The 18,781-nt window shown below is 42.4% G+C and overlaps 1 protein-coding gene across 6 annotated transcripts in view; it reads right to left on the bottom strand.

Annotated features, from left to right (window-relative positions):
• Nucleotides 1-18,781, bottom strand: part of LOC115135214 (cullin-9-like) — a 73,757-nt gene that overhangs the window by 19,217 nt on the left and 35,759 nt on the right. For 3 of the 6 annotated variants that reach the window (XM_029669669.2, XM_029669665.2, XM_029669668.2), the window contains exons 16-30: nt 17,584-17,755; nt 17,164-17,269; nt 16,958-17,053; nt 16,642-16,817; nt 16,425-16,558; nt 15,304-15,489; nt 14,932-14,961; nt 13,456-13,589; nt 13,071-13,253; nt 12,738-12,895; nt 11,431-11,632; nt 1,759-1,930; nt 738-883; nt 511-640; nt 80-282 (exon numbers count right to left, since the gene is read on the bottom strand). In XM_029669669.2, coding sequence (XP_029525529.2) covers nt 80-282; nt 511-640; nt 738-883; nt 1,759-1,930; nt 11,431-11,632; nt 12,738-12,895; nt 13,071-13,253; nt 13,456-13,589; nt 14,932-14,961; nt 15,304-15,489; nt 16,425-16,558; nt 16,642-16,817; nt 16,958-17,053; nt 17,164-17,269; nt 17,584-17,755 — 2,228 coding nt within the window. The remainder of the gene's footprint in view (nt 1-79; nt 283-510; nt 641-737; nt 884-1,758; nt 1,931-11,430; nt 11,633-12,737; nt 12,896-13,070; nt 13,254-13,455; nt 13,590-14,931; nt 14,962-15,303; nt 15,490-16,424; nt 16,559-16,641; nt 16,818-16,957; nt 17,054-17,163; nt 17,270-17,583; nt 17,756-18,781) is intronic. The other 3 variants (XM_029669667.2, XM_065023251.1, XM_029669666.2) reach the window with 2 other exon arrangements.

The raw sequence follows: 18,781 nt of genomic DNA, 5'->3' as shown, positions 1-18,781 counted from the left end.
TAAATAAAAGTTAAATAAAATAAAACATAGGATCAGTTGATCATCTCCATTGGTCACACATGAGGGAACAAGGCCTTACTCTGAACACCAGGTTGTCTATGTTCATCTCTTTCTCAGCCTTCATGATCTGGATGACGAGGCAGTAGATAAAGTTCCTCTTCCTCTCCAGCGAGCAGGCAGCGTCCTCGTCCACATTCAGGTAGGTCTGCTTGGGCAGCAGGTAGCAGTAGCTGTGGTTTTCCAAACTCTGAGACAGAGCTTTTATGTTCAACCTCAGGACTCCTATGTGTAGAGCAGGACAAAACCTTACCTTCAGTCCAACTCCACAAACGCCAACAGTAAATTCAACGCTGTCATGAAAATAACATCTAACTGGGGAACAATTCAGGGGATGGAATCTTTTTTTGTAAAAAATTGCTGGATTGGAGGGATCCACAGTAGCTCCATAGAATGCATTTGTGAAAGGCTCAGAGAAAGAACTAGCCAGGGAAAGACAGAGCGGAAGCTCACCATTCACAAGACTGTTGTCAGGGCTGTCTGTGGTGAGAATGCCCTTCTCTGCAGTGAGGGGAGACAGTGCATGGGCCAGCACTGTCGGAGAAAGGCCTGTAGCCTGCTGAAGAGCCTCCACAGATACATCCTGAAAATAACAACAGGAGGTAGTTTAGTGTCAATTTAAAAAATGTAATTCTTAAACTCAATTTCCCCATCGCACTGCGCTTCCCCCATCTAGTTACCGGTTGGTGGTTGAACTGTAGGAGGATGTACATCTGCAGGGTGGAGACGTAGAGAGTGCAAGAGCCATAGTGCAGCTCTGCATGGCCCAGCCAGGTCCACTGTAGACGCCGGGGCTTACTGTGGGTCAGATTGTACATGCACTGGCCTGCAGACAAAAACACACACCAATCAGCCTCTAGCACTTCGTTCTCAAAGATGACATTATAACGGACTGGCTCTGATGGAACTTTGCGAGATTTTGGCTTATGAGAAAGATCTAAAATATACTAAAACAAAATGCAACATGCAATACTTTCAAAGATTTTACAGTTCATATCAGTAAATCAGTCAATAGAAATAAATTCATTAGGCCTTAATCTATGAATTTCACATGACTGGGCAGGGTGGGTGGGCAGGCTCAGCCAATCAAAGAGATTTCCCCACAAAGGGCTTACATACAGAAATACTCAGTTTCATCAGCTGTCTGGGTGGCTGGTCTCAGACAATCCCACAGGTGAAGAAGCCAGATGAGGAGGTCTTGGGCTGGTGTGGTTACACGTGGTCTGCAGTTGTGAGGCCGGTTGCACATATTGCCAAATTCCCTAAAACGATGTTCGAGGCGGCTTATGGTATGAGAAATGAACATTCAATTCTCGGGCAACAGCTCTGGTGGAAATTCCTGCAGTCAGCATGCCAATTGTACGCTCCTTCAAAACTTGAGACATCTGTGGCATTGTGTTGTGTGACAAAACTGCACATTTTAGAGTGGCCTTTTGTTGTCCCCAGCACAAGGTGGACCTGTATAATGATCATGCTGTTTAATCAGCTTATTGGAATGACACACCTGTCAGATGGATGATCTTGACAAAGAAGAAATGCTCACCAACAGGGATGTACACATCAGGTTTTTTGTGTGCATATGGAACATTTCTGGGAACATCTATTTCAGCTAATGATCAGCTAATGATCTCATAATCAATATGAGGAGAGAAACATACAGCCAAAACTTTGTGAAAAGACAGATGACAAAATGGGACTGACTGTTAGAGTAGAAGTCTGTGAACTCGGCCAGGTAGGTGGAGAGCTGCTTGGGGAAGTATCTGCTGGAGTTGTCCAGGTAGCAGGGTGAGGAGACTGCCCAGCATCGAGGAGACAGGACCAGCACCTTCACCTCACTCTCCTCATCAGGCTCGGACGGCTGATCATCCATCATCTGCAGCACAGAAAAATACAACATTTTTGGGAGGTTATGGGTTGGATTCCCAATAGGCCATATAACATAGTAATATGTTGTCATGACTCTCCTGTGAGGATCCAAAGGATCAGATTACAGTGGATCAGCTCTACAGCGCTCCGGGGAGAGGAATGATGTGGGCGTTTTATGACATCTCACGTAGATCGTTAACAATAGGCAGCAGACGATTCCTTTTGGGGCCTAATTTGGGCAAATGGAATGCATCTGTGTTACAGAAGAGTTTGCCACCCAAGAACTTCAACATTAAACCATGGACAATATATTTCAATATCCGAATATTGGGAATGATGAGAGATGGAATATGGAAAATTACTGTCTATGTTGTGATGTCATTAAAAGTTGCATGAAGACGTTATAACGAAAACATTGTAACTTGAAGAGCTTTCATATGTGAATGTCATGTTTACATACTTTACATTGTGTGGAAAATATCCAGAATAAAGAATGTTTTTATGACGATAAGATTGTGATTTTAGTTCTCGAACGAGATCATATTGTGATACCTTGACTCGTAACTAGCCACGCCCCAGGGAACCCAGAGAGCGTGCCAGCCTGATGTAAACACCTCAATTTTACAAAAAGGTATAAAGCATTTGAGTTAAGAATTAACATATCAGACTAGAAGGGCCACAAGCTGCAGCTGAGGTCTACGATTAGTCACGACCCCGAAACGCAACATTAGGTTGAAGACAAAGGAACCTCTTAATCATTGCTATGGTTAAGTACTGTATCTAAGAAAGTGAATTTAAGAAGGACCATCCGGTTATTCTCTTCAAATCATTGTTTGTCTACATTGCTCTTATTCCCACTCTGGGATCATCTACACGGCTCAGAAGACCCCTCTTCCAGAACGAGTACAAGTAAACAGACAACTAAGAGAAAGTACATTGTGACATCTCGTGGACAATCAGAGACTTACACCGAGAAACAGACCCCTTCTCACCGAGCAGAACTGCCCACAGAGGCCCGGGCCCAACAGAGACACCCGACGAAGACCTTCAACACGTAAATACATGCATTACTTCTTACCCATAAGAGCGGCAGTTCGGGGCAAGGTATTAGGGCTATTATAAGTATAGTTTCCAAATGTATCCAAGTGTTGCTTCTCTTTGTCGCTTTCTCGCTCTTTAAATTTAAATCTCCATCTTGTGTAGCCAGTGTCATATTGTATTAGTCCGCTAGGGACTTGTCATCGTGTTAAGTTTCTTATCAATAGCCTACACCGCGTCTATCATATCTTATCATTTAGCTTCTTAGTAAATAATCAAATCAATGTATTGTATAGTACAGAATGATTAGTAAGACTCAGGTTTGTGCAGATTTACGAAGTCAACGACGTTCAGAATGAAACTGATATGAGGAAATTATTAATTGGTGACTGGTACGATGTCTATATACTCTGGAGTTAATTCGGGAGATTAAACATACATTTCCTGTGGTGCCCCAAATTCCTAATGAGTTAGTTGTTACATGATTAATTTAAATTGAGAAATAACTATTTAATAAATAGCAGTCATCACAATGATAGTCACGTCACGACAATGTGTATGCAGGCCCAGACGGCATCCCCAGCCGCGCCCTCAGAGCATGCGCAGACCAGCTGGCCGGTGTGTTTACGGACATATTCAATCAATCCCTATACCAGTCTGCTGTTCCCACATGCTTCAAGAGGGCCACCATTGTTCCTGTTCCCAAGAAAGCTAAGGTAACTGAGCTAAACGACTACCGCCCCGTAGCACTCACTTCCGTCATCATGAAGTGCTTTGAGAGACTAGTCAAGGACCATATCACCTCCACCCTACCTGACACCCTAGACCCACTCCAATTTGCTTACCGCCCAAATAGGTCCACAGACGATGCAATCTCAACCACACTGCACACTGCCCTAACCCACCTGGACAAGAGGAATACCTATGTGAGAATGCTGTTCATCGACTACAGCTCGGCATTCAACACCATAGTACCCTCCAAGCTCGTCATCAAGCTCGAGACCCTGGTCTCGACCCCGCCCTGTGCAACTGGGTACTGGACTTCCTGACGGGCCGCCCCCAGGTGGTGAGGGTAGGCAACAACATCTCCTCCCGCTGATCCTCAACACGGGGCCCCACAAGGGTGCGTTCTGAGCCCTCTCCTGTACTCCCTGTTCACCCACGACTGCGTGGCCACGCACGCCTCCAACTCAATCATCAACTTTGCGGACGACACAACAGTGGTAGGCTTGATTACCAACAACGACGAGACGGCCTACAGGGAGGAGGTGAGGGCCCTCGGAGTGTGGTGTCAGGAAAATAACCTCACACTCAACGTCAACAAAACTAAGGAGATGATTGTGGACTTCAGGAAACAGCAGAGGGAACACCCCCCTATCCACATCGATGGAACAGTAGTGGAGAGGGTAGCAAGTTTTAAGTTCCTCGGCATACACATCACAGACAAACTGAATTGGTCCACTCACACAGACAGCGTCGTGAAGAAGGCGCAGCAGCGCCTCTTCAACCTCAGGAGGCTGAAGAAATTCGGCTTGTCACCAAAAGCACTCACAAACTTCTACAGATGCACAATTGAGAGCATCCTGGCGGGCTGTATCACCGCCTGGTACGACAACTGCTCCGCCCTCAACCGTAAGGCTCTCCAGAGGGTAGTGAGGTCTGCACAACGCATCACCGGGGGCAAACTACCTGCCCTCCAGGACACCTACACCACCCGATGTTACAGGAAGGCCATAAAGTTCATCAAGGACATCAACCACCCGAACCACTGCCTGTTCACCCCGCTATCATCCAGAAGGCGAGGTCAGTACAGGTGCATCAAAGCTGGGACCGAGAGACTGAAAAACAGCTTCTATCTCAAGGCCATCAGACTGTTAAACAGCCACCACTAACATTGAGTGGCTGCTGCCAACACACTGTCATTGACACTGACCCAACTCCAGCCACTTTAATAATGGGAATTGATGGGAAATGATGTAAATATATCACTAGCCACTTTAAACAATGCTACCTTATATAATGTTACTTACCCTACATTATTCATCTCATATGCATACGTATATACTGTACTCTACATCATCGACTGCATCCTTATGTAATACATGTATCACTAGCCACTTTAACTATGCCACTTTGTTTACTTTGTCTACATACTCATCTCATATGTATATACTGTACTCGATACCATCTACTGTATGCTGCTCTGTACCATCACTCATTCATATATCCTTATGTACATATTCTTTATCCCCTTACACTGTGTATAAGACAGTAGTTTTGGAATTGTTAGTTAGATTACTTGTTGGTTATCACTGCATTGTCGGAACTAGAAGCACAAGCATTTCGCTACACTCGCATTAACATCTGCTAACCATGTGTATGTGACAAATAAAATTTGATTTGATTTGATTTATGCTGCTTTGGAGTCGGTCATATGTTATATACAGTGAGCTCCAAAAGTATTGTGACAGTGGCACAGAGTACATTCTGTACTCCAACACTTTGAAATGATACAATGGCCGTGAGGTTAAAGTTCAGACTGTCAGCTTTAAGTTGAAGGTATTTTCATCCATATTGGGTGAACCATTAAGAAATTGGTTTTTGTACATAGTCCACCCATTTTAAACAGATCGAAAGTATTGGGACAAAATCACTTACAGTTGAAGTCAGAAGTTTACATACACTTATGTTGGAGTCATTAAAACTTGTTTTTCAACCACTCTACACATTTCTTGTTAACAAACTGTAGTTTGGGCAAGTCAGTTAGGACATCTACTTTGTGCATGACAAGTCATTTTTCCAACAATTATTTACAGACAGATTATTTCACTTATCACAATTCCAGTGGGTTAGAAGATTACATACACTATGTTGACTGTGCCTTTATACAGCTTGGAAAATTCTAGAAAATTATGTCATGGCTTTAGAAGCTTCTGATAGGCTAATTGACATAATTTGAGTCAATTGGAGGTGTACCTGTGGATGTATTTCAAGGCCTACCTTCAAACTCAGTGCCTCATTGCTTGACATCATGGGAAAATCAAAAGAAATCAGCCAAGACCTCAGAAAGAAAATTGTACACCTCCACAAGTCTGGTTCTTCCTTGGGAGCAATTTCCAAACGCCTGAAGGTACCACGTTCATCTGTACAAACAATAGTACGCAAGTATAAACACCATGGGACCACGCAGCCGTCGTACCGCTCAGGAAGGAGACGTGTTCGGTCTCCTAGAGATTGTCGTACTTTGTTGCAAAGAGTGCAAATCAATCCCAGAACAACAGCAAAGGACCTTGTGAAGATGCTGGAGGAAACAGGTACAAAAGTATCTATATCCACAGTAAAATGAGTCCTATATCGACATAACCTGAAAGGCCGTTCAGCAAGGAAGAAGCCACTGCTCCAAAACTGCCAAAAAAGAAGCCAGACTACGGTTTGCAACTGCACATGGGGACAAAGATCATACTTTTTGGAGAAATGTCCTCTGGTCTGATGAAACAAAAATAGAACTGTTTGGCCATAATGACCATTATGTTTGGAGGAAAAAGGGGTATGCTTGCAAGCCGAAGAACACCATCCCAACCGTGAAGCACGGGGGTGGCAGCATCATGTTGTACGGGTGCTTTCTGCAGGAGGGACTGGTGCACTTCACAAAATAGATGGCATCATGAGAAAGTAAAATGATGTGGATATATTGTGCAACATCTCAAGACATCAGTCAGGAAGTTAAAGCTTGGTTGCAAATGGGTCTTCCAAATGGACAGTGACCCCAAGCATACTTCCAAAGTTGTGGCAAAATGGCTTAAGGACAACAAAGTCAAGGTATTGGAGTGGCCATCACAAAGCCCTGACCTCAATCCTATAGAAAAATGTGTGGACAGAACTGAAAAAGTGTGTGCGAGCAAGGAGGCCTACAAACCTGACTCAGTTACACCAGCTCTGTCAGGAGGAATGGGCCACAATTCACCCAACTTATTGTGGGAAGCTTGTGGAAGGCTACCCAAAACGTTTGACCCAAGTTAAACAATTTAAAGGCAATGCTACCAAATACTAATTGGGTGTATGTAAACTTCTGACCCACTGGGAATGTGATGAAATAAATAAAAGCTGAAATAAATAATTCTCTCCTATTATTCTGACATTTCACATTCTTAAAATAAAGTAGTGATCCTAACTGACCTAAAATGGAATTTTTATTAGGATTAAAATGTCAGGAATTGTGAAAAACTGAGTTTAAATGTATTTGGCTAAGGTGTATGTAAACTTCCAACTTCAACTGTATGTCTATTAAAGTAGTCAAATGTTTTTAGTATTAGTTCCCATATTCCTAGCAATCAATGACTACATCAAGCTTGTGACTCTACAAAGTTGGAGTCATTTGCTGTTCGTTTTGGTTGTTTCAGATTATTTTGTGCCAAATAGAAATACATGGTAAACAATGTAGTATCGTTTGGAATTGCTTTTATTGTAAATAAGATTAGAAAATGGTTTCTAAACACTTCTACATTCATTTGAAAACTATCATGATTATGGATAATCCTGAATGAATCGTGAATAATAATGAGTGAGAAAGTTAGACGCACAAATATCATACCCCCAAGACATGCTAACCTCTCACCATTACAATAGAAGGGGAGGTTAGCATTTTCTGAGGGGTATGATATTAATGTCGTCTGTAACTTTCACTCATCATTACTATTATATTCTTATTTACATTAAAAGTTACTCCAAAATGACACTACATTACTTACCATTAAGCCCTTTACCTTTTCAACATTTTGTTATGTTACAGCCTTATTCTAAAATAGATTTTTTTTAAACATTTTACTCAATCTCCACACAATGCCCCATAAAGACAAAGAGAAAACTGTTTAGAAATGTTTGAACATTCATAAAAAATGAAAACAGAAATACCTTATTTATATAAGTATTCAGACCCTTTCCTGTGAGACATAAAATTGAGCTCAGGTGCATCCTGATTCCATTGATCATCCTTGAGGTGTTTCTACAACTTGATTAGAGTCCACCTGTGGTAAATTCAACTGATTGGACATGATTTAGAAAGGTCCCACAGTTGACAGGGCATGTCAGAGCAAAAACTTAAGCCATGAGGTCGAAAGATTTGTCCGTGGAGCTCTCAGACAGGATTGTGTTGAGGCACAGATCAGGGGAAGGGTACTGAAAAATGTCTGCAGCATTGAAGGTCCACAGTGGCCTCCATCATTCTTAAATGGAAGAAGTTTGGAACCACCCAGCCAAACTGAGCAATCGGGGGAGAAGGGCCTTCGTCAGGGAGGTGACCAAGAACCCAATGGTCACTCTGACAGAGCTCCAGAGTTCAGGCAAAAGAGTTCAATCTTGGTTTCATCGGACAGATAATCTTTAATTAGCCTTTTACTGAGGAGTGGCTTCCGTCTGGCCACTATACCATAAATGCCTAATTGGTGGAGTGCTGCAGAGATGGCCAGACAGAAGCCACTCCTCAGTAAATTACTTTCTCATTGTTCCTCAAATGCAGTGTATGATATACCATTTGTAGCTCGGAGTCTCTACTTTTATCCAATATAAATTTAAAAAATCACATTTTGCTACATAAGACCGAATCCAGGTGGTGAGTCACATTTACGCGTAATTGTACCCAATCGTCATCCATTTGTTGAAACCAATTGATCCGTCTCTGGGTAGTCGCTCGATGTAAGGCTCTGGTTTGTCCTTATTTATAGAGCTTCTCTGGTAGTGGAGTGTTTGTTAGAACAAATACTTCAGATGTACCAATGGTTGTCTGTTGGGATTCTCCTTCCCACCTCATCTTTAGTAAAAAGTTCTAGGACCACTTGTACATGCACAGCTGTAGGCAATGTTTCTGGTTTCCTAGGTGATCTTCACATTCGTGTTGAGGTTGAGAGCTTCCAAGTTTCTAACCATTTCAACGTGTAGAACATGGTCTCACGTCTTTTGGTCTTGCAGTGATCTCAGAGTTTAAACCATTTGTAACGTTCAGCTCGCGCTGTACATCGGCTGGTCTGGTAGTGGTCTCAAGGTTGATTCTTCAGGTTCAGGCTCCCGACCACTTTACACGCCAGCAGCAACCCGGCATGTTTTGGTCTCATAGTTTTAAACCATTTCATAACATTCAGCTCATGCTGTCAGGCTGGTCTAATGTAAATTTCGTTAGTGGTTCCTTTTAAAAACCTCTTAGGGCTGGGCCCCCTTTTCTCCACTTCCTGCCTGAATGACGTGCCCAAAGTGAACTGCCTGTAGCGCAGGCCCTGAAGCCAGGATATGCATATAATTGGTACCATTGGAAAGAAAACACTTTGAAGTTTGTAGAAATGTTAAATAATGTAGGAGAATATAACACAATAGATAGGGTATTAGAAAATCCAAAGAAAAACCAAACCAGTTTTTTTTTTGAGAGGGACCATCGTCTTAGAAATGCAAGAGAAAGATCATATTGAAAATTAACTCCCTGGATGCAATTCCTATGGCTTCCACAGGGTGTTAGCAGTCTATGTTCAAGGTCTAAGGCTTGTAACTTCAAAAACGAATACGAAATATCAGTTTTAGCAAAGGACACAGTCTTGGAAATTCGTGTTTGTGTGCGCCATGAAGACATTACGCACCTGCTAAAATCGGTTTCCTATTGAACATCTTTCCGAAATAAATATTATAGTTTGATTACATTTTAGGGTATCTGAGGAGTAAATAGAAACGTATTTTGACTTATTGAAACAAAGTTTAGGGTAGATTTTCAGATTCCTTTCTCTGCAAGTTGAACGAGTGGATAACTCAAATCGATGGCCCAACGAAATTGACCTTTTGGGATATAAAGAAAGATTTTATTGAACAAAACGACACTACATGTTATAGCTGGGACCCTTTGGATGACAAATCAGAGGAAGATTTTCAAAAAGTCCGTGAATATTTAATCATTATATGTGAATGTATGAAACCTGTGCCGGTGGAAAAATATTTTGACGTGGGGCGCCGTCCTCAAACAATCGCATGGCATGTTTTCGCTGTAATAGTTACTGTAAATCAGACAGTGCAGTTAGATTAAAAATCATTTAAGCTTTCAGCCGATATGACACATGTACCTAAATGTTTCAAATCCATAACATGTATGATTATTTATTTGAATTGCGCCCTCCTGTTTCACCAGAAGTTGTCCCGTTAGAGGGACACCGATCCTTGAGAAGTCTTTTAAGCACTCAGGCCAAAAGGGGTGTTCAATCACACCGACATGGATATGCTCACTTGGGCATGGTTACTGACTGGGCACAAGTTTATATGAAACTCAATTACCTCATTTAGAAGGCTAAAATCACATTGCTATCTTCACCAAAGTATTTTCCTATTTATTAATATATTTTATACAACATTTAGATGTAAACTTGATACATAGAATGCGTACACTTTAAGAATTACAGTTACTAGGTTATACCATCCTTAATGACATCACAAAATAATAAAACCATATGACAGGATTAATCTTTAGATCCCCACACACCAATCTTAGGAATATTGTGCCAACATTCATTCTTTGTCCGTCAAGAGTTTTTGGCGGAAAACGGATTTCTTTCTCAAAAAATGTACGACCCATTGTTAAGGTGTCAAGACCGGCACATCCCCCCTTCCACTATTCCCCTATTCTGTGGGAGAGAGGAGGTCTGGCTATCTTCAAACATATGCCTAGCTAATGGGTCTTTTGATCCACTGTCGGGAGAGTCATGACACTATGGTGAAGCATGGTGGTGGCAGCATCCTGTTATTGGGATGTTTTTCAACACGGCAAGGACTGGGAGACTAGTCAGGATCAAGGGAAAGATAAACGGATACAGAGATTCTTGATGAAAACCTGCTCCAGAGAGGGCTCAGGACCTCAGACTGGGGCGAAGGTTCACCTTTCAACAGGACAATGACCCTAAGCACACAGCTAAGACAACCCAGGAGTGGCTTCGGGACAAGTCTCAATGTTCTTGAGTGGCCCAGCCAGAGCCCAGACTTGAACCCGATCTAACATCTCTGGAGATACCTGAAAATAGCTGTGCAGTGATGCTCACCATCCAACCTGACAGAGCTTGAGAGGATGTGCAGAGAAGAATGGGAAAAACTCCCCAAATACAGGTGTGCCAAGCTTGTAGCGTCATACCCAAGAAGACTCGAGGTTGTAATCACTGCTACAGGTGCCTCAACAAAGTACTGAGTAAATGGTAGGAATACTTACGTAAATGTGACATTTCAGATATTATTTTTGGTATTTTCTGCAAAAATGTCTAAAACCCTGTTTTTGCTTTGTCATTACAGGGTATTGTGTGTAACTTGATGAAGGTCTTTAAAAAAAATCTATTTTAGAAAAATCCTGTAATGTAACAAAATGTGGAAAAATGTATGTATGTATGTATGTCTGTATGTATGTATGTATGTATTTATATAAAAACATTGCAGTGGTGGTTTTTATTCTCTGCTCACCTCCTCATTGACATCCTGCAGGGTCTTGTCCAGCTGCTGGAGGCGGTAGAGGTGGAACTCCTGCTGCAGCTCCTCAGACTCACTGAGATTCTTCAGCATCTGCTGGGGGAAGCGGTTTGGGAAGCAGGTGCCTATCTGCATTATGACAGCAGTCTCCAGCCACACCTTGCTTTGGCCCAGCAGCCTGTCACCGAGGTAGTACCTGTGGAGGAGGGGGATGGGGAAAAGAAATGGATTGAGACTCTAGACAATGCTACAATATGGTCCTTTTATGAATGATAAATGGTCTTAGCGACTCACGGTACAGAACAATTATATTGCAGGTCGGTAACGTTTTAAATCGAGATAATATTATTTGAACAAATGAGCTTGTTATGTTGAATTGTGTTGCAAATTCTATTATGTGAGCAGTGAGACAGACATAGCCTAGGCTACTAACCACACGGAGAGAGTGGAGCAGGGAACTGTCCATTATGTGTGTGGTGTTGAAACATTCCTAAATTGTCCACGTGTAGAGCTTATGTTCCCTTCCACCTCTTGACAATATATTTCAAAGTTTATTTTCCCTGACTCCTAGCTCACATAAAAATGGCTAACGTAACAGGGGAAATAAAAAGGTTATGATGGTGGAATACACCATCGTGGAAACAGGTGCTGCACAAATCATTTTTCCGGTCATTGTGGACGAGAACAACAACCCGGTAGATGGATTCCCAAACTGGCAAAAGTGCAAGTAGTTATTAGTTTACGATATTTTGGTTAATTATTACATGAATTCAGGTTTTTGTTCATTTAGACCAATACGCAGCCCATATAAAGTTTAAACCTATGAGGCTGGTAAAAGTTTGAGTAGCCAATAATCTACAGCATATTCAATTCTGGGAATTGTTTATTTAAATTAAACAGATTATTTAAAAAATACTAAATGTAAGGGTATTGTTATGTCGGCTATAAGCTTCAGCAGGGAAGGAAGCGGCTAACAAGAAGGCTATTTTTTAAAAGCAATTTGAGTTGTGCAGCATTACATTGTGAAAATAACAAGACGGCATTCCTTCTTAATGACATGGTTTCCTTTTATCCAAATATTGAATAGACATGCAGACTAATTCTAATAGTGTACTACTCTGGAGTCATAAAAATAATGAAATAAATGTATGTTATTTGGCGGGTCACAGATCGGCTCCAGGAACAATTCTAGGTAGATATCGGGTAGGGCTTGGAATTTGTGTGGCCGGCACGGGGCAGGTGCGGTTCCAAAAAACTGACCCGTGCAGGAATCTGCTAGAGATAAAGAAATGTGGCCTTACCTGTAACAGTGCTCAAAGGTGTTGGCAAGCTCCAGGCCGGAGAGGAAGAGCATAGGTTCTAGAAACTGCTGCAACTGGTTAAGAGTCTCCACGTTGCCAGAATCCACTCCACTCTCCTGGATCATCATGTCGATGTACTGGGCAAACCTCTCACTCATCTGCAAACACAGAGATAGTGAATGTAACCCACACAGACAGCAGTGATTTGGAGCATAGATATGTTACAGGTACACTGTCAGGTCACGTTCATTTGGACTATTGCCGTTTTCCGTTGCTTGCCCTAATGAACATGACCCAGGTAGTATTGAGTACAGGTCATTCAGTATAACTCACATGCATGGCGGTGAGGATGGAGAGCTGTAGGAGAGCAGCAGAGAAACCGTGGCGGAGAGCCAGCACAAATGCTGTCTGTTGGCCAAACAGCTCCTCCATGGCATTCTTCAGACGGAGGTACATGTTCCTGTAACGCTCCACAAAGTCTGGCAGACTGCACGTCGAGTCCAAGAACTTCTTCACCTGTTAAACATGGGTTGAGTACTCACTCTCAAGTAAAAAAAGTTTTTTTAAGGAACTTAAATCCAGCCTGAGATTCATTTACTGATGCCATCTTGACTTAAACTTTAGATCCGAATGACTACGCCTACTTACTTCAAGAACATTAGATCAGAGTAGGTTAATAATGGGCCTCAATGATTTTAGAAAAGTAAGAGTGGCTAACCTGTCTCTGTACCACGCCCTGCCAACATAGTGCTATCCCTGCAATACTGCTGATGTTCTTCCCCTTCGGCTTGACAAAGTTGGAGGACGAAGAGGACACAGCAGCTGCATCTTTGTTCTTTCCCTCTTTGCCATCTGAAAGAAAATGACAAAATCAGTTATCTTCTAAGCAAAAGGTTTAAGAAATTCAAGGTAAAAATAAATACACTGCATATATTAAAGTATGTGGACAAATGACTGGATTCGGCTATTTCAGCCACACCCGTTGCTGTCAGGTATATTAAATTGAGTACATAGACAAACATAGGCAGTAGAATGGCCTTACTGAGGAGCTCAGTGACTTTCAACATGGCACCATCATAGGATGCCACCTTTCCAACAAGTCAGATTGTACAATTTCTGCTCTGTTAGAGCTGCCCCGGTCAAGTGCTGTTATTATGAAGTGAAAACATCTAGGAGCAACAACGGCTCAGCCGCAAAGTAGTAGGCCACACAAGCTCACAAAATGGGAACGCCGAGTGCTGAAGCACATAGGGCGTAAAAATGGTCTGTTCTCGGTTGCAACACTCATGACCTTGTTCCAAACTGCTACTGGAAGAAGGAGCTTCAATGAAATGGGTTTCCATGGCCGAGCAGCTGCACAAAAGCCTAAGATCACCATACGCAATGCCAAACGTCAGCTAGAGTAGTGTAAAGCTCACCACCATTGGACTCTGGAGCAGCGGAAATGCATTCTCTGGAGTGATGAATCACGCTTCACCATCTGGCAGTCCGACAGACAAATCTGGGTTTAGAGGATGCCAGGAGAACGCCACCTGACCCAATGCATAGTGCCAACTGTAAAGTTTGGTGGAGGAGGAATAATAGTCTCAGGCTGCTTTTCATGGTTCGGGCTAGGCCTCTTAGTTCCAGTGAAGGTAAATCTTAACGCCACAGCATACGATGACATTCTAGACAATTCTGTATTTCCAACTTTGTGGAAACAATTTGGGGAAGGGCCTTTCCTGTTCCACCATGACAATGCCCCGTGCACAAAGCGAGGTCCATACAAAAATTGTTTGTCGACATGGGCGACAAGTCTTCCACACCGAACATCAGTGCCCAACCTCACTAATGCTTTTGTGGCTGAATGGAAGCAAGTCCCCGCAGCAAACTCCCTGCATCTAGTGGAAAGCCTTCCCATAAGAGTGGAGGCTGTTATAGCAGCAAAGGGGGGGACCAACTCCATATTAATTCTCATGATTTTGGAATTAGATGTTTGACAAGCAGGTGTCCACATACTTTTGGTCATGTAGCGGATGTAACTGCAGCCAAAAACAACTGAAAGAAACAAAGGAGTAACACATCGTCCTGATCATTTTCAATTCAAACTGGAGGGTTGCGTGTGGGGGGAAAGCGGAACATCTCAGTGATATAACAATGGAGATGCTGGAAGAATAACTAAATGCAGTACATTAGCCTCTAAGCTCTTACTTACTCTTTAAAACTTTGCTTCGGTTGATACCTTCTGAAAACAAAAGAAATACGGAAGACGTGATGGGTTGTCGACCAAATATTATGAATAAAGTATCAATACCTTCGCATTTCCAAATATTATACTACCATGCAAAATCTAGTCTTTAGTCAACTGAGATTTATTTGCAGCTCATTTTGATTAGCAATTCCTGTAGGATTTCCGCACCCAATTTTAGGGGCAATAATTGCCAAAATACTATTCAAAAAGGTTGAGAGGCCCACATTTTGTCCCACTATGCCTAATGAAATATCAGTCACAGCTGGACAGAGAAAAGACTTCAGTGTTTATCAGAAGTAAAGAAGTGGTAGGGTATAGGGTTACAGGATTACTCACTGCATTTGATGGGCGGCTTGAGCTCCTCTGTGTTCACTCGGCTGGTATCCACATGGACCAGTAGGTGGGTGAGGCGACGGACGCGGGAGTTGAAGATGGCGGCCCGACTCTTGCAGCGCCTGGCTGACTCTGCGTTGTCCAGGTACTCAGTGAGTAACCAGGAGAGGGGACTGAGGTCTTGGGTCTCTGTTAGGAGTGGAGGAGAAAAGCAAGGTTAGCATACTACAACTCTGACAGAAAATCATCTTAGTTGATGAAAATGTATGGCTGACAGAATGTAGCTGAATTGCAGGAAGTGAGAGAGTGTGTTTCTCAAAATGCATACTACCGTGCTCTGAGCACGCAAATTGTAACATGGGATGGTCGGAGTATGATTCCAAATCAAAGTATGCGAAATGGAGCACGGAGGGCACTTGTCGAATGCTTACTCCATTTGAACATATTTTTAAGCATGCAAATAAAGTATGCACAGAAATATTACGCAACCACGTAAAAATTACACAAAATGTCATTATTTGAACTGTAGAGAGAGAAAATGAAATGTTGCATAGCCACATCTCATACGTTGCCTGACTACAATATTGTATCTTAATACGTTAATAAATATATGCTGTGTTAATTTTGGCATGTTTACCTGCCCACAAAACCCACTGTAGTGTGCGTAGATCTTAAGCCCATAAACAGTCAATGGGGCTAACTGGCAATCTACTACTGTTAGCTAGCTAGCCAGATCGCCATGAAGAATTGGTAGCTCGCTACCCACGAAAAGTGTACATCTACCTTGCATAACATTAGATTTAGGTCATTTTTGCCTGTTTGGCTAGCTAGCTAGATTATTATGATTTCCATACAGCTAGCTGATAATTATGAAGTAAAACGTTTGCTTTGTGTATATCTGGTTTCGTCTCAATTGTTGCATTGTCCTGGCTGGAAGAAGGTTCAGTGAATGAAGAGGTGCAGTGTGAGGTTATACAGTAGTGGGAGTGCTTCTCAAATGTAATGTTTTATGCGTTCTCCACACTCCGTACTCAGGATAACGTCCTCGGAGAATAAACTTGGCGCATGAGTGTGGCGTACGGTAGTATGCATATTGAGAAACATCCAGAGACTCCGGAAGTTACCAGAGATGGTGATGCTCTGTACGATGGGGGTGATGAGCGCCTCCCAGCAAGTGCGTCCCAGAGCCTCCGCTGCCTCGGCATCGGGCAGGAAGCGGTCAGCAAACATCTGCTCATGTCGCAGAGCGCTGTTCAGTCTGCAGACACACACACCAGGCCAGGTTAGAGCAGTCTGGGCGTGAGTGCAGTTAGCAGTAGTGTGTAGTAGAGAAAGGTTTACTTGTTGAAGAGCTGCAGCAGCTGGGCCTTGTCCTCAAGGATCTCCTGGCACCAGGTGTGGGCTTTGGTGGTGTAGAAGAGGTAGGTGCGACAGCAGAGCTGCTCCTTGAAAACGGGCCAGAAGGTGGGCTTGGGCCCCAACACCTCAAAACCGTGGACCCTTGTGTCGATGCCACCCTGGTGTGGAGAAAATGATGTTAATGCAGGTTCAACATTTTAAAGTAGACTCCCTGCTGACCAGGGTTGTGATCAATACCATTTCAGTTCAGGAAGTAAAATGCAATTGAAATTCCAATTTTCATGATGCCACAGCCCACCTGCTGACACCTCTTGATCCTGATCTGCACAATGGACCAGAAGCGGGTCATGTTCTCCAGTAACACAATGCGATTGGCTGACGGAGGCACATTGACCTGTAAATCACAGAGTTGGGGGAGAGGCTTAAACCTTAAAAAGACAAGATCATACATATAACCTACTTCCAAAGATTTTTCTACTCCTGCCTGCCTATACAGCTACTTACTGTGTTCAGCTCTGTGTTGATATTTGTGGGGTCGTCTCCTCCAAGTACTACAATGCGGGCAGGCATATAACTGGAGTCTTCACTGGCCACAAGAACTGACAATTGCCTTGGTTTAACAAGAAAATGAGAAAATGTGTTTACAGTAAGTGCCCAATTGTTATAGTAAGAAATAGTACAACTATGGATGCCATTGAAGTAAACGCAGCAGTTGTTTAAGATACAGCATGCAGTCTAGCATAATAATCCACAGCTGCAAGAACAAGGCAATAACACAAATATTTCGGTATACAGGCAAGGGAACAGTGAGCAACACAGGTGTGCTTCAATTTCAATTGTCTTTACATATTGTGCATAGATATCAAGAGTAAACATTCCAACATTATAAACCCTCAGTATGGCCAAAGTGATGTGTGGACATACCTAATAGCCACCCCCTTGTGCATGTAGATGTTGATAAAATGGGAACCTGTGCAGCCATTGGACTCCCAGTAGGTTTTAGGGTTCTTGTCAGTGAGCTTGTTCGCTCGATGGTGATTAGAGGAAACCTCCACTTTCTCCCAGCACTTGTCCTCCTTGAGTTCCAAACTAGATCCTGTTGTTAACGGTCACAAGATTAACAGGACAGTTTAAGACAAATTGTACTTTAACTTTCAGAAGCTAAATCAAATCTTACGGGCTGATTAGGTCAAGTAAATAATCTGCCAGTACTAGTAATGTATTTCTTGATTTTATGAAAACAGAATTTAAAAAAAGGAATTATGCTACATGATAATTTGATACATTTTGCAGGCCTCCAGACTGCAACCATTTTGTCACAACTGTATGTTCTGAATCAGACGGGCTATTCTAAAATGTTTCTCTAAATGTAATAGTGCGCATAAAGATGAAGGCAACTTCTTATTTATTGAACAAAAACAGGATTCTGGAACTCTTTTTTGAAAGTAAAATAACAAAAATAGCCATATTGTCAACCTATGCCTTCCATCTCCAGGCCATTAGACTGCTATGCAGTCACCACTAGCCGGCCCGCCCAGTACCCTGCCCTGAACTTAATCACTGTTACTAGCCGGCTACCACCCAGTAATGTACCCTGCACCTTAGACACTGCTGGCCTATGTACATAATAAATTGAACACTGGTCACTTTAATAATCGTCACATATAAGTTCAGTATATAGTCTAGGATGATAATATCACTACTGCTGTACACATATTTTCTATTTGGTATTTTATTAGGATCCCCATTAGATGTTGCAAAAGCAGCAGCTACTCTTCCTGGGTCCACACAAAACATGACATAATACAGAACATTAATAGACAAGAACAGCTCAAGGATAGAACCACATAACAAAAACATATTTTTAAAAAAGGCACATGTAGCCTACATATCAATACATACACAATGTATTTAGGTCAAATAGGGGAGAGGCGTTGTGCCGTGAGGTGATCCTTTATCTGTTTTTTGAAACCAGGTTTGCTGTTTAATTGAGTAATATGAGATGGAACTTAGTTCCACGCAATAATGGCTCTAAATAATACTGTATGCTTTCTTGAATTTGTTCTGGATTTGCGAAATGTGAAAAGACCCCTTGGTGGCATGTCTGGTGGGGTTAGTGTGT

Source organism: Oncorhynchus nerka, linkage group LG10 (genome assembly GCF_034236695.1).
Source record: "Oncorhynchus nerka isolate Pitt River linkage group LG10, Oner_Uvic_2.0, whole genome shotgun sequence".
Taxonomy (NCBI): Eukaryota; Metazoa; Chordata; class Actinopteri; order Salmoniformes; family Salmonidae; genus Oncorhynchus; species Oncorhynchus nerka.
This window is presented reverse-complemented; position numbering and strand designations above follow the sequence as displayed.